Here is a 22831-nt window from a genome sequence, read left to right on the forward strand (position 1 = left end):
TCCTGCTACAGTGTGCATGCTACCACACATACATCATGTACACACAGATGCACAGCATAAACAGTCATCAATTTTTTGTTTTTCCTTCTTTTGGTTTTTGTGTTTTCTTTCGAGACAGGGTTTCTCTGTGTAGCCCTGGCTGTCCTGGAATGCACTCTGTAGACCAGGCTGGCCTCAAACTCACAGAGATTTATTTGCCTCTGCCTCGGGAATTGTAGTAATTAAAGGTATGCACCACTACTGCCCGGCACTTTTTTTTTTTTTTTTTTTGTATGATAAATTTTTTTAAATAACTAGGTTTTTTTTTTTTTTTTTTTTTTTGGTGTGTATATGCATGTATATGTTCTGGTGCGTGTGTGTGCATGTGGATGTCAGAGGACAACCACGGATGGTGTTATTCAGCCAGGGTCTGCTTCATTTTGAGACAGTGTTTCTCATTGGCCTGAAGTTCATCAAGTAGGCTAGCTGACTAACCAGTGAGTTCCAAAGGAACCCGCCCCCAACCCAGCTGCCCCACCCCCGTTTCTCCCTCTTAGCACTGATGTTACAAATATGGCCCCCATGCCCAGCTTTTGCACCTATGGGTTGTGGAGGTGAACTCAGGTCTTCACGGTGCTTTACTCACTGACCCTCGAGCTCTCTTGTCTATTCTTGGGCATGTGGTCTCGGCATATAATACAATTCCCACATATTCATAATGCATATCTGACAATTTCCAGTTCACGGACAATCTAGATTCCTTTGGATGCCCTTCTATTTCCTCTGATTTAGATGATTTCAAAGCTGATCCCGGACATTACACTGCTGTAGCCTAATTAGGAACTTGTTTCAATGGTTTTTGCTGGCTTGTTAGTTTTCAGTGACAGGGCCTCTTGCTGGGCTGGTGGTGCACGCCTTTAATCCCAGCACTCAAGGAGGCAGAGGCAGGTGGATCTCTGAGTTTGAGCCCAGCCTGGTCTACAGAGAGAGTTACAGGACAGTTAGGGCTGCACAGAGAAACACTAGTCTCAGGGGGGGGGGGGGGGGGAAGAGGAGAGGGTGCTGGAGAGATGGCTCAGTGGTTAAGAGCGTTGGCTGCTCTTCCAGAGGATGTGGGTTCAATTCCCAGCACCCTCATTGCAGCCTGCAGCTGTCTGTAACTCCAGTTCCAGGGGATCTGGTACCCACCCTCACACAGACATACATACAGGCAAAACACCAATGCACATAAAAAATAAATTAATTAAAAAAAAAAGACAGGGACTCTCTATTATGTATCTCTGGCTGTCCTGGAACTAGCTCTGTAAACCAAGCTGGCTTTGAAGTTACAGAGATCCACCTGCCTCTGTCTCCAGAGCTCTGGAATGAAAAGTGAGCACCACCATACCTGTCAGCTTCAGTGTTTTGACAATGGAGCTGTAAAAAGTCTGCTTTCATGATTAAGGAATACATTGTAATAAAAACCAAGCAAAAGTAGACGTTACATTGTTTTCCTTCAAGATATTTTCTAGCAAGGCTGATGGCTCAAGCTCATAATTACAGTACTGGGAGGCAGAAGCAAGAAAATTAGTGCATGGCAAAGCTAGCCTAGTCCATACAGTGAGTTCCAGGCAAACCACAGCTACATCATGAAACCCTGTCTCAAAAACTCAATAAAACGAGCAGGCCCAATCCCCTCACCACGAAGCAAAACAAAAACCTAAATAACCAAAGCACAGCAAAAACAAATTAAACGCCAAACAGAAAGGAACCCCACGCCTCTCTCCCTCTCAGTTGTCTATCACGAAAATCCTTCCCCCGGAAGTACTTCAAATGGGAGGCTGGCTTCCCTGTCAGTTCCTCACTCAGCTTTCCTAGACCTTGGCTCAGTAATTCTCACGTCCTCCTTAGCTTTCCGATTCTGTCAAACAGAGCTTTTTATGTGTCTCCTGTAGCAGGCTTTCTTTTGGGTCACAAACCAGCTTTCAAATCATGACATGGAGACTTAGTATTAGTTCTAAATGCATGGCCTTATCTTATGCTTGTCCCACTAGCTCTTTTAAATTAACCTGTTTCTCCTCATCTGTGTGTTGCCTCAGTTTTTTTTTTTTTAAAAAAACCTTTCTTCTTCATTCTCTTTTCCTTTCTCTCCTCTTGAGCCTAGATTTCTCCTCCTACTTATTCTCTCTGCCCGCCAGCCCCATCTCTGCCTCTCCTGCCCAACTGTTGGCCACTTAGTCTTTATTAGACTAGTCAGGTGTCTTAGGCAGGCAAGGTAAAACAGCAACACATCCTTACATAAATACACAAATGCAGCATAAACAAATGTAACACATCTTTACCTAGTTGGAGTAATATTCGGCAACAGTCCCCTGTCCCCACTTTTTAGTTTTCCCTCAGTTGAAGGACTGCTTAGATCCTGGTGCCTAGGTGCAGTTGGTGGATGTCCGGGTTGTGGGTGAGGGGGATTAGTCTTCTGTGATCACAGGGAAACAAAGTGACTGTTGAAAATGGCAACAATATAGCAATGGAAACAATGGAAGCCATTGGAGGGAGAGTCTGAGGTAAATATGTGCCCAAATGTAACACAGTTAGAAAACAATGTTGATAACAAAATGTCCTTTCAGAAAATTAGGAGACAAAAAAGCTGCCTGAGAATCTTTACAGTGCTTACAAACACCACTCCCCCCCCCTCAGCCCCCCACACAGGTATTTCTCTGTGAACCAGTCCTGGCTGTCCTGGAACTTGCTTAGTAGACCAGGCTGGCCTCAAATCATAGATATCCACCTGCCTCTGCTTTCTGAGTGCTGGGATTAAAGGCATGAGCTACTGCCCAGTCAAACACCACTTTTTAGAAACAGTCATCAGCCAGGAATATTACAGGAGAGAATGAAAGTGTCTCTGGAGTCACTGTGGACAGCCAGGTTGCCCCTGCCCACACTTTGAAAACTGTCCTGCCTCATGAAAGCAGAGGCCAATTTGAAAGGTCTGTCTGTCTGTCTGTCTGTCTCTGTCTCTGCCTTTCAGTCTTCTTGTTCTTGTTCCTCCTCCTCCTCTTCCTCCTCCTTCTCTTCTTTTTTGGTTTCTCGAGACAGGGTTTCTCTGTGTAGCTTTGCACCTGTCCTGGAACTCACTCTGTAGCCCAGGCTGGCCTCGAACTCACAGTTCTGCCTCCCGAGTGCTGAGATTAAAGGCGTGTGCCACCACCGCCTGGCATCCTTTTGGTCTTATGACCATCCTTATGAAACCTGGCTATCTCGGAATTCATGATCCTCTTGCCTTTGTCTCTCAAGTGCTGGGGTCACAGGCTTTTGCTACCATACCCAGCTTCCAAGATTTTCTTTTCTTCTTTCTTTCTGTTTTTTTTCCTCTGCCTTCCAAGTGCTGGGATTAAAGGCCTGTGCCACCATCGCCTAGCTTCCCAAGGTTTTCTTGAATGATTCTCACTAGAAGTTTCTGTCTGGAGACTTCTTTTGGTTTTTCTTTTATTAGGTTATGATACATTTCTGCTGATTAGATTAAACATACCCTTTTGGGGCTGGTGAGATGGCTCAGGGGTTAAGAACATGTTTTGTTCTTGAAGCAGACCAGAGTTCAATTCCTAGCACCCACATCAGGCAGTTTACACCTGCTTGTAACTCCACCTCCAGGGGCTATCCCTAATACACATAAGTATACAAAAAAACTCAAAATAAAACCCTTCTGAAGGGGCTGGAGAGATGGCTCAGTGGTTAAAGAGCACCGACTGCTCTTCCAGAGGTCCTGAGTTCAATTCCCAGCAACCACATGGTGGCTCACAACCACTTGTAATGAGATCTGGTGCCCTCTTCTGGCCTACAGGGACACATGCAGGCAGAATACTGTATATATAATAAATCAATCTTTTTTTTTTTTTAAGTAGAAAACAAAACTTTATTTGATGAAAACATTTTAAAAGTTCCAGTATGAAGTAACAAAACCAATAACCTACAAATCTTTCAGTCCTTTGCATTTCAAGCTAAATAATCTCTTCAGAAATATGACCATTTTGTAATATATATCCCTTTCTGTAGGCTAGACATGTATGAGTGGGAAAATGGATATAAAATTCAAGAGAAAAAATGAAATTTTTTGAAAAATAAAAATCTGAAATCTCCCCTTGAGGTGTATTGCAATATGGATCCAACATACTCAGCACCTTGTAGTCACCAAGTTACTGATTTGAGTCCTGGAATAAGCCTATTACGTGAAAAATCAAGATCTTAGAAATCTGAGTCATACATTGGCAGCAAAAGAAAAATGACAGCAGCTAAAGGGAAGCTCAGGTATTGAATTCACACTTCTGAAATATTTAACACACTAAAAAATCAAACTCTGTTTGGATGGTTCACAAAAGGAAACAGCTCAGAGTTGAGAATACAGAGTGTTGTCCTCAGAGTGAGCTGGACATTGCCAGAGTGTCTTCAGTGCATTGTTAACACATGACTCCATTAACGTTGTTTTAGAGATATAGTAAAAGAGTACTTGGAATCCAGAGTTTCTATATCCATGTAATATGTGCAGTAATAAATCAATCTTAAAAAAAAAAAAACCCAAAACAACAACAACAACAAAAAAACAAACCTTCTCAAATCCACCCTTATTCTCTTCCCGGGTCAGCTTGATTAGATTTTTTTTCTTTCTTTCTGAGAATGGGTCTTACTATATAGCCTTGGCAGCCTGGAACTCTATGTAGTGCAGGCTGGCCTCAAACTCAGAGAGCCGCCTACCTCTGTCTCCTGAGTTCTGGGATTAAAGACATGCTCCCCACCACCCAGTTTATAATTTCTCATTTTTAAATGGTATTATTGATATTTTCTATGAATTACTGTTTTATAGTCTGACAGTTTTATTTGTTTTTGTTTGGAAGTTTTGTTTGTTTTTGGTGGTTTTTTTTTTTTTTTTTTGAGACAGGGTTTCTCTGTGTAGCCCTGGCTGTCCTGGAGATTGCTCTGTAGATCAGGCCGGCCTCGAACTCACAGAGATCCACTTTGCCTTGCAAGTGCTGGGATTAAAGGCGTGTGCCACCACCTTCGCCGCCGCCGCCGCCGCCGCCGCCGCCGCCACCACCACCACCACCACCACCAGGCTGGAAATTTTAAGTTAAGTAATGAATACAAAAATCTCAGGAAAGCACATGGTAAATAGTTCATAAGTATCTCCTGACTATGGCTAACCTGCATTAGAATCTCACTAAATGAGTAATGAAAGCTGAAGTGAAAACTAAAGAATTAATTATGGATTTCAGGATGGAAGCATGGAGCCTAGAGTCTGGTAAGAAACTGAAAGGTGTAATTTTTCCATATTTGCCATCTTTCTTCCTCCTGTGTATTTTCTTTCTTTCTTTCTTCCTTTTTTTTTTTTTTTTTTTTTTTTTTTTGTTTAATTTTGGTTTTTGGAGACAGGATTTCTCTGTGGAGCCCTGGCTGTCCTGGAATTCTCTCTGTAGATCAGGCTGTCCTCACAGAGATCTGCTTGCCTCTGCCTCCCAAGTGCTGGGATTAAAGGTGTGCACCACCACTGCCCGGTTTGTGTATTTTCTTAGTATGGCTATTTAGTGGTGCTCAGGAACCTGGCCTGATGGGGCTAAATGCATTATCTAATTGATTTCATGAAGTATTGTTATATTAAGTCCATGTTTTAGCAGTGGAGAAAATGAAGGTTAAGTAATTTCAGGTCTGGCTTCAAGCTGGCTCTCTCAATATAGCATGTTCTTGAGTTTGAATGTTGAGACCTGGGGATGTAGCTCAGTTGGTGGTAGGATGTTGCCTCACATGCACCAAGTTCTGAGTTTGGTATTCAGCACTGCATAAACTGGGCATGGTCGTACATGTCTATAATACCAGAAGTAGGAAGGTTATAGAAGTATACTCAAGGGTTAAAGGTAATCCTCAGCTACATAGTGGGTTAGTGGCCAGCCTGGGCTATTTGATACCCTTTCTCAAAAAAGAAAAAGGAACTGGGCAGTGGTGGCACACAACTTTCATCCCAGTGCTAGGGAGGCAGAGGAGGCAGAGGTAGGCAGATCTCTGTGTGTGAGGCCAGTCTGGTTTACAGAGTGAGTTCTAGGACAGCTAGGACTATACAGAGAAACCCTGTCTAGAAAAGCAATGCCCCCCCAAAAAGCAACTCCCCAAACAAAAAGACATAAAAAGGGAATTTGAGGACTGGAGTGAAAGCAGCTGTTAAATTCTTGCATGTAATATGTTTATCGAGCAATTACTACAAATCCTGTAGGAAACAAGCTACATTTATTGACTACTAGTTCTGTATATATGATACTTTGTATGTTAGTTTAACTCTCAAATCTTTTTCAGAAGTGAGACACCTTAGTCTTGAGTGTAGGTCATTGGTGCGTGCAGGGCTTGTTTAGTATGGGTGAAATCTAGGGTTTGGTTCTCAGCTAGCTTGGCACTTGTAACACAGACAGCCCTCCATATCATCCCAGTCCTTTTGCCTCAACCTTCCAAGTGCTGGGATCACAGGTTTTTGCTCCTAAGCTCTGCTTTCTTTATGATCTGTTGATTTTTTTATTCATAATTATAATAATCTTTTTTCTCCTTTATCCAGAAGGGTTTCTCTTTCCCAATATCTTCTGGTCTTTTAGAGTATTGTTGTTTGCTCAAGGTTTTTTTTTTTTAACTTTTAAATTTTTTTTATTTTGGTTTTTCGAGACAAGGTTTCTCTGTGTAACTTTTGGAGCCTATCCTGGATCTCACTCTGTAGACCAAGCTGGCCTCGAACTCACGGAGATCCGCCTGCCTCTGCCTCCCGATGTAAGGAACACGTAAGGCCTAGGGTGAACAACCCTGGTCAGGAGTGATAAGCAATAGAATGATGTAAGTAAACCACAAATGGAGTAGTGATAAGCTATAAGCTATGTGTGGAAGTAGGGATAAGACTAGAAACCTAGCCAGAAAAGAATATAAAAGATGAAGCCTCAGACCCGACCAACAGAGCTCGTCAGGCCCTTGCGTGAGACGACTCTCCTCTGCCAGAGACGTGAGATCCTGTCCCCAGTGCAGACGTGGATGACCTGAGGAAGGCTGACCCAAGATCCCGAGGAACAGACGTGGCGAGTCCGGACCTGTACACCCGGAGAGGTACTCCTGCTTCCATTTGGAAGACAGGACGAATATTGCTTGTAATCTTACTGTGTGAATAAATGAGTGTTATACCAAGTCTGAATCAAGAGTGATTATCCTCCCCTGTAACAGGGGTATGTGCTCGATACACCTGAGTGCTGGGATCAAAGGCATGTGCCACCATCGCCCAGATGCTTTAAACCCACCTTGAGTCTGTGATAAGACTGTCTTGGGCCACCAAGATGATTCAGTGGTTAAGGTGCTCGCTGGACACCTGAGTTCAATCCCTTGGCCCCACATGTTGAGAGAAGCAATTCACAGAAGCTGTTTTCTGACCTCCACACATGCCTCCCAAAACAAATAAAAAGTAATGAAATTCTGTCATTAACTACTAGTGATTTTTTAGTCACTTTAACCGAACCGCCACAGTTTCATTCTCTCTGGCAACAGGACAGAATACAACAGCTAATACTAAGGTTGAGCGGTTCTTGGAGCCAGAGGCAGGTGGATCTCAGCAGGTTTAAGACCACCCAGGGCTACAACAAGACCCTGTATCATAAAAAACCAAAACCAAAACCAAAACCAACAAACAAAACCCAGCGCTTGCAAACACCTCTGGCTTCAAGGTCTCAGCTTAATCTAGTGTGCCATCTTGAAATTTCTTTCTTTTCTTTTCTTTCTTTCTCCCCGGCCCCCCACAGGGTTTCTCTCTGTAGCCCCAGGTGTCCTGGAACTTGCTTTATAATAGACCATGCTGGCCTCGAACTCAGGGATCCACCTGACTCTGCCTCCCTGTGCAGAGTGCTGAGAATAAAGGCACGGTGAGCGCCACCACCGTGCAGCTCCATCTTGAAATTAGAAATTTCACTTTTGAACAAGGGTCCAGGTACTGCCATTGTGCTCCAGCCAGATCTTGCAAATCAGGTTGAGGTCCTTCCCTTCATCGGCATGGGCGTTCTGTTCAGGAGCTGTGGTCCTTTTCTTTTTGTATGTTACAAAGGGGACATGGAGGCAGGATGATACAATAAAGCCGCGAGCCAGAAGGCTGGGAGGGGTTCGAACCCAGTCTCGGGCGGGGCTGCGCGAAAAGCCCAAGCGTGGGCGGCGCCGAGTCGGTTGCCCCCCTTCCACCCCCACGGCGGGCCGGGCGGTCAGTCCGCGCTCCGTCGCCTTCCTCCCCGTTCCCTAGGCGGCGGCGCGCGCTCGTCCCTGCGGGCGGGCACAGCAGTTGTGTGGCCTGCGAGTTTCCCCGAGTTCACGCAGGCCCCGCGGTTGGCATGGCAACCGGGCAACCTGTTCCAGAGCCGCCCGCCCGCCCGCCCGCTCCGCACACGCCGCTGCCACCGCCGGAGCCGGGGCCGGCGCCGCTCCCATGATGCACCGCGCCAGCCCAGTCCCCAGTGGGCCGCCATGTTGTCGGAGTGAAAGGTAAGGGGGAGCGAGAGCGCCGGCGAGCGAAGATCGGGGGGCCGGAATCCATCTTCATCCTACCGCTCCGCCCGTGAGTATCCGCGCCCGGGTGACCCCAAACCGTGCTCCGGACTCCTAGCGAGCCGATGCGCCCCCCGTATTGGCGTTTGGCAGCGGTTGGCGGGGCGAGAAGGGCTTAGAGACGCCTCCGGGCCTGGCGGAGGCTCCGCGCTCGCTCCGCTCGTACGTGTTTGGGAGGCGGCAGCGAGGCCCTATTGTTATCCGCGAGGAGGGGGTGGGGAGCGGGCCGCGGCCGGGGCCGGCCCCGCAGCTGCCGGCGGCTCCGTGCCTCCGTTCGGCCCTGCTGGGAGTCCCTGGAGATTGGTGGTGCCGTCCGGCTAGCCTTTTGTGTTTATTTATTATTTATTTATTTTTTTGGATGGGTTTGCGAAGCCCGGAGTCCTCCCTTGTGGCCGCGGAGTGGAAATTCCGTGCTACCGCGGGTTCCTTCGACTTCTTGGAGCTTCCGTGGCAGCGCCGAGGGAGGAACAATACACCGCTTTAGAAAGCGGCGGTGGGCCCTGGTCCACGGGCGAGACCCCGCCGTGGTGGGCAGTGGGCGATTTTGCAAGCCTTAAATTGTGGAGAGGTGGCCATCAGGAAGTTTCGGATCGCTTTTTAAGCTCCTGCGGTTTCTTGTGGCCTTTTGTTTCCGTGAGAGCGTGTGTGTGTATGTATGTGTGTGTGTTTTTTTTTTTTGGAGGGGGGGTGTGCTCTTCCTCTTTGAGCCTCCCGGTGGTTAGTGTGCTTTTCTCTCCTAGGGGCTTTTAGCCCTTGGTAGTAGGAAAAACATGTAGCTGCTCAGTGCTACAGTTTAGTCCTCACGAACGTGGTTGGTAAACACGGGTCATTTGTTTTACTCGTCAGTACCACTCCCACGTCAAGTGAGGAACACTCCTGTAACTTTTCTCCGGAGTACTTCACCCCTCCCCCAAAGGTCCCCCCATTGAAGAACTCCCACACAGATTATCAGAGAAGGCTTCATCCTCACCATAACTTTGAAGAATTGTTCGTTTTCATTGTGCAAATTACGATAACGCTTCGTTACACTTGATCATTTTGCTCACCCCATTAATTACTCTTATTATTAAGATGATTTATGAGGCCTTTTGGGCGTTCAGTTTTTAAAACCAGTTAGTTCTGAAGATAGGATTGTAGCTTTAGCTTTTTGTTTTGGTGGAAAAGTTACCAATGTGGCCCTCCCGCTAAGATAAGCCGCTGCCTTTGGGGTTTTAGTAAACAAAGTAAACATTTTGACCCCTCTCTGATTATAACTTTGCAAAAAGTTCTGGGGCTGCGGATTCTTCATCTCAGCGTTTGGAAATACTGGGTTCTGAACTCGGAGTTAAGTGTTCTGCCTTTCCACGCTTGAATTCATCTTGTCCAAGGCCACAGCTTTTTGAAGTTGGGATTTGTTTAGTTTGGGTCTGTGATGAACTGCTTTAAGATAAATTTATGTCCACAAAAGATTTGTTCAGTGTGGTAAAAATAAACACCTTTTAAACCTGACTGTCTTAGTAAAAGGAGGTAGATTAAACCATGCTGCTTTGTTTAAAAAAAAACTCCTATTAGTGATATTTAAAAAGTAAAAACAAACTACAGCTTGGTCTTTATTCAGTTTGAAAAACTTTGTACTTCATTGTATTACTTGAAACATCTATTTTTTAAATAATATGTCGTTTGTTAAAAAAAAATCACATTTCAGATACTGTACATAACTTTTTAGTGAGCTTCAGAGTTCCCTAAAAGGTAACATCAGTTTCCTGTTTTCTGGTACTTAGGTAGCTGATTATTAGTTTTGTTTTCTTAAGATGTTACAGAGGAGTTCTCTCAGGCACGTTCGGGTCTCTCACTGGCAGTGCTCTCTCCTGCAGGTTCTCTCCTGTCTGAGAAACTGCCTTCCTCATTAGGTGCAGCAGGAAGTCTCAGGGCCTGCAGATAGCCTCACAGAAAGAAGCCAATTGTTGTGCTTCAGGGTTTTTGTAAGTGACTCCCCCCCCTCAGTTATATTTTAGAATCAGATTGTTTTCAGGGGTCAACTTTTTCTTAATATGGGAATTCATTTTAGGTAACTTTTGACATTTACTATTTTAAGAATTCTCTTGGAGATTGGGGCTCTGATGTCTTGACTGGTAGGTAACTAAATATGCAGAATTGTCAGCATAGTGATCTGAAGTTTGTTGAAACCTTCTTTATACCTCTTATTTTGATTAGAAAGCTCCCCCCAAAAACTAAGGCATGGAGGAAAGACAGACTTTCTTTGGAAACTGAGAGATTTTTATTTTAGTGGCAAAACTTGGGCTTTGCATCTCCTGGCCTAAAGTATCTGATAGAGATTCTCTTGTAGAAGAAAATGTACTATGCAGTATGAGGGTAATAAAGTCTTTACAGAAGCAAGTGAGAAGACATTAGGCTGGTATTCATGTTGCAAAGGCTGATGATGAAACACCTATAATTTTCTGGTTTCGTACTTAAGCCTAGACAGCCTTTTATTCTAGAAGGCTAAAACTGTTCTAGTATAAGGTTCTGTTGGAAGGGGTTTAACTGCAGGGGAGGGGTTGGAGGAGGATATTAGAATTGTTGATTTATATCAGGCATTTCCAAAGTAGAGGTTTTGTCTTTTTTAAAAATTATTTATTTTTATTTTATGTGCATTGGTGTTTTGCTTGCATGTGTATCTGTGTAAGGGTGTTAAGACAGCTGTGAGCTGCCATGTGGATGTTGGGAACTAAACCTGGGTCCTCTGGAAGAGCAGTTAGTGCTCTTAACCGCTGAAGCATGTCTTCAGCCCCCCCTTGCTTTTTTTTTTTTTTTTTTTTTTAAGAGAATATTACAGTTCCTGGTTGGCTTTCAACTCACAGTGTAACCTAAGATGGCTTCAAACTATTAGTTCTCCTGCCTTAGTCTCCCAGAGTGCTGAGATTACAAACTAGGTTTTGAACAGATTCCATTGTAACCTCTCACTTCTAGCTTCAGAACATGAATTAGTTGTAAGAATTTTCCAGGAGGTTATTAATCTAATGAGAGAACATGGTTGGAGGCTGGAGAGATGATGGGTCAGTGGTCAAGAGCACTTGGTATGTAGGGCATGGTGGTACATGCCTTTTTTTTTCCCCTGGAGCTGAGGACCGAACTCAGGGCCTTGCGCTTAGGCAAGCACTCTACCACTGAGCTAAATCCCCAACCCGTTGGTGCATGCCTTTAATCCCAGCACTCAGGAGGCAGAGGCAAGTGGATCTCTGTGAGTTTGAGGCCAGCCTGGTCTACAAAGCAAGTTGCAGGACAGCTAGGGCTACACAGAGAAACCCTGTCCCCAAAAAACAAAAAGTTGGAGTGTTTTTGCAGAGGACGTGCTTGGTTCCCAGCACCCACATGGTGGCTCACAATCATCCCTGACTCCAGTTTTAGGGGACATGATGCCCTCTTCTGGCCCTCTCAGGCATTGCATGTGCATGGTGCATGTGCACGAAGGTAAAACACACATAAAAGAACACCTATTTCAAAAAAGAGAGAAAACAGGTTTCTTGTTTTGAGCAGTGCTGATATCCTTGGAAGTTAACTCTAGTGGCTGCAGACAGGTATATACTAATTGTTAGCCAGGTTACCTTGTGTGTACAAATATAACTATTTGATTTTGAGGGACTTAAGTAGTAATGATTCCTGGTAACATTTGATTTCTTTGTTGGATTTCCAGAGGAGTTTAACATGCAGGAGTGGTGGCCCACTTCTTTAATCCCAGAAATCAGACAGGCAATCTCAGTGAGTTCAAGGCCAGCCTGGTCTCTACGTGGTGAGACCCTGTCTCAAAAAAAACAAAAAAAGATAGCGGTGATACTTTTACTAGGATTCTAGAAGGAACCAAGGTTGGTTTTAGAATAGCTTGGGGTCTCTGCTCCTTTCTAGCTGGATGATGGCTTTGGGCTCCTCCTAACTTCTGTAATGTTTTAGTTGTAAAGCAGGGCTACTAATGCTTCCCTTTCAGTGTTTCTGTGATGAGATAATGTCTGCATGTATTTGTTGCCCTCCGACTGTGGTGAGACAGACCTCTGGTTTTTACAGTGAGGTTTAGTACCAGCAAAGTGAGTTGGGTTTGTCTTGTCCTGTTTCTAAGTTGATCACTAATGAACATGATTGCATTGTATTTGTAAGTTAGTTACCTGTAAAAGTCTTGATTTTCCTCTTGTAAAAACACTGATGATTTTGGTCAGGGTGTACTCTTGTTTGTCACACAAACATTTTAGATATTTTAAAGGGTCCATTTAAGTTACAGAATCTAAGCCATAGGTTTTTTTTCTAAATTTATTTTAAGTTTTTGTTTTATAGTGTTTTGTCTGCTTGTATGTCTGTGTGAGGGTGTCATATCTCCTGGAACTCGAGTTACAGACAGGTGTGAGCTGCCACATGGGTGCTGGGAATTGAACCTGGGTCCTCTGGAAGAGCAGCCAGTGCTCTTAACTGCCTAGCCATCTCTCCAGCCTCAGCCATAGGCTTTTGTTTGTTTATTAACATGTTTATTGCAGCTGTAAATTTTTTTTTTTTTTTCGAGACAGGGTTTCTCTGTGTAGCTTTGCTTCTTCCCTGGAACTCTGTAGCCCAGGTTGGCTTCGAAGTCACAGAGATCCTCCTGTGATCCTCTGCCTCCCCAGTGCTGGGATCAAAGGTGTGTGCCACCACCCCGGCTGCAGCCGTAAATTTTTTGAAGTGAATCTGAATTGGAGGGTAGGGGGAAGTCTAGGGGATTGAATCTAGGGCTTCTTCAGGCTAGGCAAGCACTGTACTGCTCCATGGAGCTGCACCTCCAGACTATAAACTTAATGATGATTTCAAAAGCTCCTGGTCACAGTCCTGTTAATGGTTGCCTGTAATCCAAGCACCCAGGAGGTGGAAGTAGGATCAGTAGTTCATGGCCAGCTTTGGCTATCTATTAATTTCAAAGCCAGCCTGGGTTACATGAAACTTCACCTAAAAAAAAAGCTGTTTATTTAAAGACTGAAGTACAATTGGCTTAAGGAGAAAGTTGAGTAGGGAAGTCACTGATTACATTCTGATTCCATATTATTTTGTTTATATATTTATTTTTGTGGTCCTAGGCTCAAATCTAGGTCCTTGTACATGTTAGACAAGTTCTTTGTTACTGAGCTACATCTCTAGTCTTTCTGTCATTACTTTTTAGTAAGGCTTCGTTACAGTAGTGTGCCCTCAACTCAGCACTAGTTGGAGTACCTGCTGCTAGCAACCTTTATTCCTGTACATCCAGGCCCAGCAGCTTCAAAGGAGACTCAGTTCAGGAAACTGTTACAAGACACTTGTCTTCTTGGTAGACACAGGTTCTATATACATGATCATCTTGCAGAAGAGAAGGAATTGTTTAGCATTTTGTACTGGAGTATATGGAGTTAAACATTAAACATGTGTTAACTGTTTGTTCTTAGGTGTTGGTGGAATGAGCGTTGCATGTGTCTTGAAGAGAAAAGCAGTGCTTTGGCAGGACTCTTTCAGCCCCCACCTGAAACATCACCCTCAAGAACCAGCTAATCCCAACATGCCTGTTGTTTTGACATCTGGAACAGGGTCGCAAGCGCAGCCACAGCCAGCTGCAAATCAGGCTCTTGCAGCTGGGACACACTCCAGCCCTGTCCCAGGATCCATAGGAGTTGCAGGCCGTTCCCAGGACGACGCTATGGTGGACTACTTCTTTCAGAGGCAGCATGGTGAGCAGCTTGGGGGAGGAGGAAGTGGTGGAGGCGGCTATAATACTAGCAAACATCGATGGCCTACAGGGGATAACATTCATGCAGAACACCAGGTAAAAAAAGTTCCCTATTTCAGCTTTAAAACTCTTCTAATCACTGTCCGCTTAGGCTGTCTGCTTTCAATGACTGTCTCAAACTCTTTGATTGCTTATTTAGTTTGTTGTAATCAAGAGTCACTTGTTTTAAAGAATGGTTGGTTATTGTAATTACCACTGGGTCATTTACCATTCTGGTAATATATAGTAAATTCACTAAAGAAATCTCAAGACTGTTTTAATGTTCACAATGCATTTTTAAGAATATTGCTAACAAAATAGCTATTTTCACCATTGATATGCTTTCAAGAATTGTTTGGTTTTTAAACAGAGTCTTTCTATTGGGCTTGGATGACTTTTTTCTTTAAGATGCTGTTGTTTGGAAGCAATGTGAGAATGCTTAAATTCCTAGGAAGAATTAAACTTGATGGATGTTACAAATTGAAAATTAAAGGAATATTGAAATAAAAGATGTTATGGTTGAATATAGAGGAAATTAAGAAATCAGCTATTCACTTAAGGTTTGTTTGAAGTTAAACTCAAGTGCTCTGTGTAAGGGTTGGTTGTGTCTTAGGGGTCTGTTCCCCCCTGCAAAGACAGGGTTTCTCTGTATAGCCTTCACTGTCCTGGAACTTGCTCTGTAGACCAGGCTGGCCTTGAACTCAGATCTGCCTACCTCTGCCTCCTGAGTGCTGGGATCAGAGGTGTGTGCCACCACCGCCTGGTAGTTTATTTCCTTATTCAGTAGAAATTTATGGAGCAGATTGATCCTAGATCTTTGTTTCTCTAGTGTAGGCATATGTAGGTGAGGGATGCTAGTGATAAGTCAGAGTGTCTTCTAAGTCACTTTGCATTTTTGTTCTGTACTTATTGCAAAGTATTGCATTTATTTACTGTTAATGCAGGGTCGTTCGTTTTTTTCCTTGGCAGTGCTGAAGATAGGACCTAGGGCTTTGAGCCTCGTATCCAAGACCTCTATTTCTGAGCTATTATATCCTCAGATTATTTTTAGAGACTTGAAAGTGGCAGTTAAATTTGAGGCCAGCCTGGTCTACAGAGAGAGAGTTCCAGGACAGCCGAGCTACACAGAGAAACCCTGTTTCAAAAATTAAAAAAAAAAAAAATATTCTAGTCTGTAGACTTTAGCATGTAGGAAAACTTGGGGCTGAGTGTGGTGTTACATATCTTTTTTTTTTTTTTTTTTTTTTTTTTGGTTTTTCAAGACAGGGTTTCCCTGTGTAGCTTTGCGCCTTTCCTGGAAATCGCTTTGGAGACCAGGCTGGCCTCGAACTCACAGAGATTCGCCTGCCTCTGCCTCCCGAGTGCTGGGATTAAAGGCGTGAGCCACCACCGCCCGGCTGGTGTTACATATCTTTACTCCCAATATTTGGGAGGCAGAGGCGGGTGGATCTCTATTGAGTTCCAGACTTGTCAAGGCTACATACTGAGACCCTGTTTCAAAAAACCAAAAATAAAAAAAGAAATTTTCATGATTCCCTAGCCTTTTGGTCTTTAATAAGGTTGCAGCAAAAGAACATGGTAGTAAAGGAAAAGGCTTTGCATGCCAGGCCGAGATGAGATTCTTTAGACAACACTGTTTGTGTGGAATGGCTTTTATGTAACCTTGGTAGTGTTCTAATTAGAAATGGGTAAGGACCAAGCCCCATTGGACAACTTTTTTTCTTTCTTTATTTTTATTATTTTTACTTCTTATGCTTTAATTTCAACTCTGGCATGTATTTCTCACAATGATTTTGCTTTTGTTTGCTTAGGTTTTAGGAATACGTTTCTCCACCTTGTTTACCAGAAGGCATTCCTTTTTATTTATTTTTTTATGTGCACCGGTGTTTTGCCTGCATATATGTCTGTGAGAAGGTGTCAGATCTTGTAGTTATAGACAGTTGTGAGCTGCCATGTAGTGCTGGGAATTGAACCTGGGTCCTCTGGAAGAGCAGTCAGTATTCTTAACTGCTGAGCCATCTCTCCAGTCCCCTTTTTTCTTTTTCTTTTTCCTTTATTTATTTATTTTTTCTTTTTTTTTTCTTTTTTTTTGGTTTTTCGAGACAGGGTTTCTCTGTGTAGCTTTGCGCCTTTCCTGGAACTCACTTGGTCCCAGGCTGGCCTCGAACTCACAGAGATCCGCCTGGCTCTGCCTCCCAAGTCTTTTTCCTTTATTTTTCAAGACAGGGTCTTTCTGTGTAGCCCTGACTGTCCTGGAACTCACTCTGTAGACCAGGCTGGCCTCGAACTCACAGAGATCCATCTGGCTCTGCCACCCGACTGCTGGGATTAAAGGTGTGTGCCATCACTGCAGGAGGTGGCGCCGCCGCATTGGACAACTTCTTATTTTATGTGTATGAATGCTTTGCCTCATGTATGTATGTGCACAATGTGCGTGTCTAATGTCTATGGAGGTCAGTCAGTGAGGGTGTTGAGTGACCTGGGACTGGAGGTACTGATGGTTGTCAGCACCATGGGGGTGCTTGGGAACTGAGCCTGGGTCCTCTGGAAGAAAAAGTGCCCTTAACCATTGAGCCACCGTCTCTCCAGCTCCCACCCTCTAACTTAATCTTCCTATCTTTTTTTTTTTTTTTTTTAAGATTTACTTATTTACTATGTGTACAGTGTTCTGCCTGCATGTATGCCTGCGGGCCAGAAGAGGGTGCCAGATCTCATCATGTGAGCCCCCATGTGGTTGCTGGGAATTGAACTCAGGACCTCTGGAAGAGCAGCCAGTGCTCTTAACCGCTGAGCCATCTCTCCAGCCCCCTTTTTTTTTTTTGAGACAAGGTTTCTCTGTGTAGCCCTGGCTGCCCTGGAACGAACTCTGTAGACTAGACTGGCCTTATACTCAGATCCACCTGCCTCTACCTCCTGAGTGCATGTGCCACCACCCCCCGGCTCCTTTCTTCCTTTTTGGCAGTGTCTCAGTAATGTAGTGCAGCCTGGCCCAGGACTGGTGATTCTTGTGCCTCATCCTCCTGAGTGCTGGGGCTCCAGGTGTGTACCGTTGCAGCCTGTTCTGGGTAACAACTTGAACAGACACAGATGAGGTATACGCATAAGAGACAGAGGTACTGCTCAGTGACAGAAGCTTGCTTAGCATGCTCGAGGACTGGGTTTCAACTCCAACCCTGCCAGAAACCTCACAGAAAAAATAGAGAACTGGGATGCCTACCATTGTGGATTGAGTTATAAAGCTGGTTCCTGGTTATCAAGGAAGTACCAGGACAAGGAGGTTTGGGAGACAGGTGATTACTCTTGGTAGGTAGTACACATGTTGGATTTAGGTAAAGATGGGATGCAGTAGGTAGATACTGTATGGAGGTGTCACGTAGGACTGTGTGTCTGGGTGGCACCTTTGAAAAGGCAAAGCAGAAAAAGCCCCTTACCTCTTGACTTGGCCAAACATTGTTTAGAGGCCATAACCTCTGCTTTCAAAATCTGTGTTGGTGGTGTGTGACTTTAAATCTCAGCACTTGGGAGACCAGAGGCAGGCGGATCTCTTGAGTTCGAGGCCAACATGGTCTATAGAGTAAGTTCTAGGACAGCCAGAACTACACGGAAAGACTCTGTCTTGAACCTCCTCTCAAAAACAAAAAACAAAAAATACTGTGTTACAGATCTGAAACATCTTAGATTGGCATTCCTTGTCCAAAGCTGAAAGGAGAATCAAGCTCTTAGGACAGTTTTTGCATAGTGAGCAAATGACTGGATCAGTTGATGGCAGAGCTCTGAGATTTAAGATCTGGTTGTGCAAGTCACCAAATGTTTCTTTAAAGCTTACTCTGCCTGTCTGTAGTGATCCCCTGTCATGAGGGTCTCATCTCATTTCCCAGGCAGTTTGTTTAGCAAAGTAGTTAGAAATCAACAGCAAACCTGTTGACTACTCAAGGGTCCTAAACCAGTGAGTGATTGGCTTGGAAGTAGCAGTCACCATCACACTGTAGAGGGGAGGGTACCCCAGTAATGCACAATGGTAGAGAACCCTGGATGGCTGATACATAGTTATAGGGAATCAACACACTTAATGGTGTGTGTGTGGTTTTTTTTTTTTTTTTTGGGCTGGTGTAGTTGATAGCATCTTACTCTGTAGTCCTGGCTGGCCTGGAACTTGAAAGGATCCTTTGCCTCTTTTTGAGTGCTGGGATGACAGCCATGTCTGGTTTGGTTTTGATATTTGTCTCACTTTTTGGACTGAGCTACTGTAGGGCAGAGATTCTTGTGTTTTTTTTTTTTTTTTTTGGGGGGGGGGGCTTTTCCCCTGGAAGTATTCTGTAATTTTTTGTTAACTGAGGCAAAAACAGGAGCCATTTAATTTGCCCTCATAGTGGATCTTACAGCTTAGCCATCCCAGAAAGGCAAGGCTAGAGGTAGAAACCCTGTGACAGGAGTGCAGGGGACACAGGGAGGGCTGTGCAGGCAGGTATGTGCCAAGCTAGCTTAGGCTAGGCTGAGACCTTGGGGTCTCCCCCCCTTTATGTAGTTTTGGTTTTGATGCCTGTCCTGGATCTCACTCTGTAGCCCAGGCTGGCCTCGAACTCACAGTGATCGGCCCAGCTCTGCCTCCCGTGTGCTGGGATTAAAGGCGTGCGCCACCACTGCCCGGCTTGTTTGTTTTTTAAAGACATGAGATGGCCAAGTTATCCCAGCATCTAGCAGGAGGAACATTAGAGCAAAGGGACATGACTAGGTAGGGACCCTGCCCTGCTTAGCCACTGTTACAGGTGAGGGTGAGAGGATGTGTGATCTCTCAGGTAGGTAGAAGTGAAAGAGTTCTTGAGAGCCAGACAGGTTCTACAGAACTAGACTCCGTAGTTCCTGAATTTGATCCTTACAATTCTGTGGGGTGGCTAAGAGCCTTTTGTGAGAGACAAGACACTGAAGCGTAGTCATGAGGCAGACCCTAGTGCTGGCATTACAGGAATGTGCTACCACTGTGTCCAGTAGGTACAGTTTTGAAGTGTGGGTCCAGAGTGCAAGCTCCAGGTAGACTTCTGCCTTCCCAGGAAGACATGCTGGACCTTGGAGAACTAACTGGAGTAAAGTAGTGCATTCTTAGGCCAATGGACTGCTTTACTGGAAAGGGAGAGACCATAAGCTTGATAGTAGGTAAATACAAATGGTGTTGACTGTTGTCTCATCAAAATGGGACCGAAGTCTTGTTTTCTTTTCCATGAGCAGTGTGTTTGGTGTATATTCTGTTTTTATGAGGGGTAAATGTCTAAGTAGTAATGTAGGGAAGTTATTTATCTGTCTCAGTATGAAGTGATCTTACTCCATTGCCTGCTACTGTACTACTGGGTTACTCATTTTTGCTGGCGTCTGTTTTCTGAGCTTTTACTTTTCTTTTTTTTTTTTTCTTTTTGGTTTTCAAGACAGAGTTTCTCTGTGTAATAGCCCTGGCTGTCTTAGAACTCACCGAGATCCAACTGCTTCTGCCTCCTGAGTGCTGGGATTAAAGGCTTGCGCCACCCACCCAACAACTTTTTTGTTTGTTTGTTTGTTTTTGAGACAGTGTTTCTCTGTAGCTTTGGAGCCTGTCCTGGAACTCATTCTGTAGACCAGGCTAGACTTGAACTCACCAAGATCTACCTGTCTCTGCCTCCCAAGTGCTGGGATTAAAGTCATGCACCACTATCACCTGGCTTGTTTTGTTTTTAAATGACTTTTTAGCATAATGGATCAATTTGTTCATTTTATTCTTTTTTTTTTTTTTTTTTTTTTTTGTTTTGTTTTGTTTTGGAGAAAGTCTAGTCTCTGCAGCCCTGGCTTGAACTGGCTGTGTAAATCAGGCTGGCTTTGAATTTACAGACATCTGCCTGCCTTATGAGTGCTGGGATTAAAGGTGTAACACTAATGCCCAGTTATAATGGGACAAAAATAAAATCAAATTGGTAAAATGCTTTTCATCAGTGAGATTCTCAGACTATGGTGGAATTTCTTACTTACTGTGCCAAAATGCTTTAGATTCATGCTCCTCACTTTTGTGAAAAATATTAACATTTTAACCTTTAAAAAAGGTTTATTTTATGTGTTTTGCCTGCATGTAAGTGAAAGACATGCATGCAGTACACACAGTGCCCACAGAGATCAGAAGAGGGCATCAGCTACTCTGAAACTGGAGTTAACACAAGGTTGTGAGCTGCCATATAGGTGCTGGGAACCAAACTGTGTTTTTTAACTGATGAGCCATCTCTCCAGTCTACATTCAGTTTTTTAAATTGATTTTGTTTTTGAGATTGAAGTCTTGCTATTTTGCCCAGGTTGGCCATAAACTCAAGGTTTTCTTGCCGTAGCTTTTTGAGTAGCTGGTATTACAAGCACGTACTATATATACAACACTTGGCTTTTCCACTTTATAATACTGAGCTCTTTAAGGACAGAATCTGTATATGTAGCTCTGACTGGCCTGGAACTTGCTTTTTAGGCTATGCTGACTTCAAACTCCTAGAGATCCTGTAGCCTCTGTTTCCTGAGTGTGGGATTCAAGTCATACACTGTCAGACCTGACTGTAATATGCTACATTCTTAGGAAAAAGGAGACCTATAGGAGGTACTCCCCCTGTAAGTAAGGTGGCCATGGTGGATCTAGGCTCTATCCCAGCCTTCAGTAAGTTAAGGGAGAAGAATAGTGAGTTGGAGGGCAGCCTGGGCTTCATAGTAAATTCTTGTGTTAATCCATGCCCCCCATATGAACAGCAAAATAATATAACCTTTTGCATAATTTGATTTCGTAAGTAAAATTGCTATATTTGGGTTATTTTGAAACTTCAAAGCCCCCATTTTTGGACTCAGTGGAGGTCTCTGGAGGAGTTTGAGGGAAAGTAAACTTGGGGTGTGGTAGGTTGTAAAGTAAGCTATTAAGTAAGACAGACAGACAGACACTGCTTCCAGACATCAGTAGCAGCTATGTTGTACACATTATAACATCCGTAGCAAGCCATTAAGATGACCGATCAGAGGATGCTAGGAAAGAACTAGAAGACCCATCTTTTCATGTAAATGAGCTATATTTTAATAGTCATTTTATGATTCAGAATTTTTCTTTCTGACAAATATTGAAAATTTCATCTTGCAGAACTAAAGGTTAAATCTTTGACATGTGATTGTTATATTCTTATTGTGAAATCTATTTTCTCTGTAAAATACTGGGCAGTAAAGTAGATGATGAAATAGGGGAACATTTTAAAGTCCATGGTTGAACTGTGGTCTTTCTATTGGGGTTTTCCAGGCAGACTTAAGTAGCTCTACCCTGGCCACAGTATCATGGAGCATACTTCATGTGGATTTGCCTGTGGTCTTAGGTACTAGAATCTGTTGGTGCTCACTGTAAATTGGCATTAGAAGGGATGATCACAGATGGGAGTGGCTCAGTGGTCCTATGCTGTTTGTCCTTTGATCAAGTGTGGCCATCTTTTTTTTTTTTTTTTTTTATTTAATGCCAAATGCTGTTTATTGAAGGAGGGAAGAGGTCTTAAATACAGGCTTACAGCACAGTGGGAGAACCCCAGAGGGCAGAAGTTCACGATGTTATACGATCTTGCATCTAAGCTGTTAATGCCCATTATGCAGGATATACAGACAAGGAACTTCCCTTAAGCATTCAGGAGGGTGGAACCCGGCAGGGAATTAGCATAGGGAGGATATCAAGGTCAAGGTCAGCAAGCAAGGCAACAGTTACCCAAAACGGGGGCCAGGACCCTACAGGTCCCCCTTTTACTAAAAAATGAGCTTCTGACTTAGGTTGTGTGGGACGTCAGCAGGTCACCTTACCCGTCATGGAGACAGCTGCCCAGGAAGTGTGGCCATCTTATGATGTGTGCAGATGTCTGTTTCCTCTGCTGTGAAGTAACGACACCTTGTAAATAGAGTGGGCTTTTGGGGTAGATTGCTTAGATTCCTCAGCATTTGGGCAAGTAGCAATTGACTAAATCCATCTTCCATTTTTTGTATCCTCTTATCCCTACACTCTTCATCTTTTGTGTTCTGATCTTCCAAGACTTACCATTAGGTATTTGGTTACAAGGATGACCATCAATCCTTTGATTATATACTCTGAAGAGTTATGGGTCCAGTGGTCCTGGCATGTGCGTGTGTACACACAAGTCCAGTCAAATATCGTCCTAATGCTATGAACTTGATGTGTATGCTTTCTGGGCAACACATTGTTTCAGAAAGCTTTTGGTAAGGTATTAGGAGAAATTATGATAGATGGTAGTGAGATGTCACAGTGGAAAATAAAATGACATAATTCACAATTTATTTTGAGTTCAAGGACAGCCTAGGCTATACAAGGAGACCCTGTCTCAAAGTTAAAAACACACAGAAATAATGTATACCAGAATTACAGTTTGCTTTGAGCATCTGTCTGGTGAAGAAAAGAGAATGTAATGAATATAAAATTTTTGAGACAGGATCTCACTACCTAACTCTGGCTTGCTTGGAACTTGCAGTGTATACCAGGCTGGCCTCAAACTCACTGAGATGGGATTAAAGATGTACATCACC

At 43.9% G+C, this 22831-nt stretch overlaps 1 protein-coding gene across 22 annotated transcripts in view; it reads left to right on the plus strand.

Moving 5' to 3' along the window:
- Window positions 1–8379: 8379 nt before the first annotated feature.
- Window positions 8380–22831, plus strand: part of Pum1 (pumilio RNA binding family member 1) — a 125289-nt gene continuing 110837 nt past the window's right edge. For 15 of the 22 annotated variants that reach the window (XM_059255052.1, XM_059255056.1, XM_059255060.1 and 12 more), the window contains exons 1-2: window positions 8445–8563; window positions 13965–14338. In XM_059255052.1, coding sequence (XP_059111035.1) covers window positions 13976–14338 — 363 coding nt within the window. In that variant the 5' untranslated portion in view covers window positions 8445–8563; window positions 13965–13975. Of the gene's footprint in view, window positions 8564–10226; window positions 10515–13964; window positions 14339–22831 lie in introns of those variants that run through there. The other 7 variants (XM_059255053.1, XM_059255054.1, XM_059255069.1 and 4 more) reach the window with 7 other exon arrangements.

The sequence above is a fragment of the Peromyscus eremicus genome, chromosome 2, assembly GCF_949786415.1.
Source record: "Peromyscus eremicus chromosome 2, PerEre_H2_v1, whole genome shotgun sequence".
In the NCBI taxonomy this organism is placed as follows: domain Eukaryota; kingdom Metazoa; phylum Chordata; class Mammalia; order Rodentia; family Cricetidae; genus Peromyscus; species Peromyscus eremicus.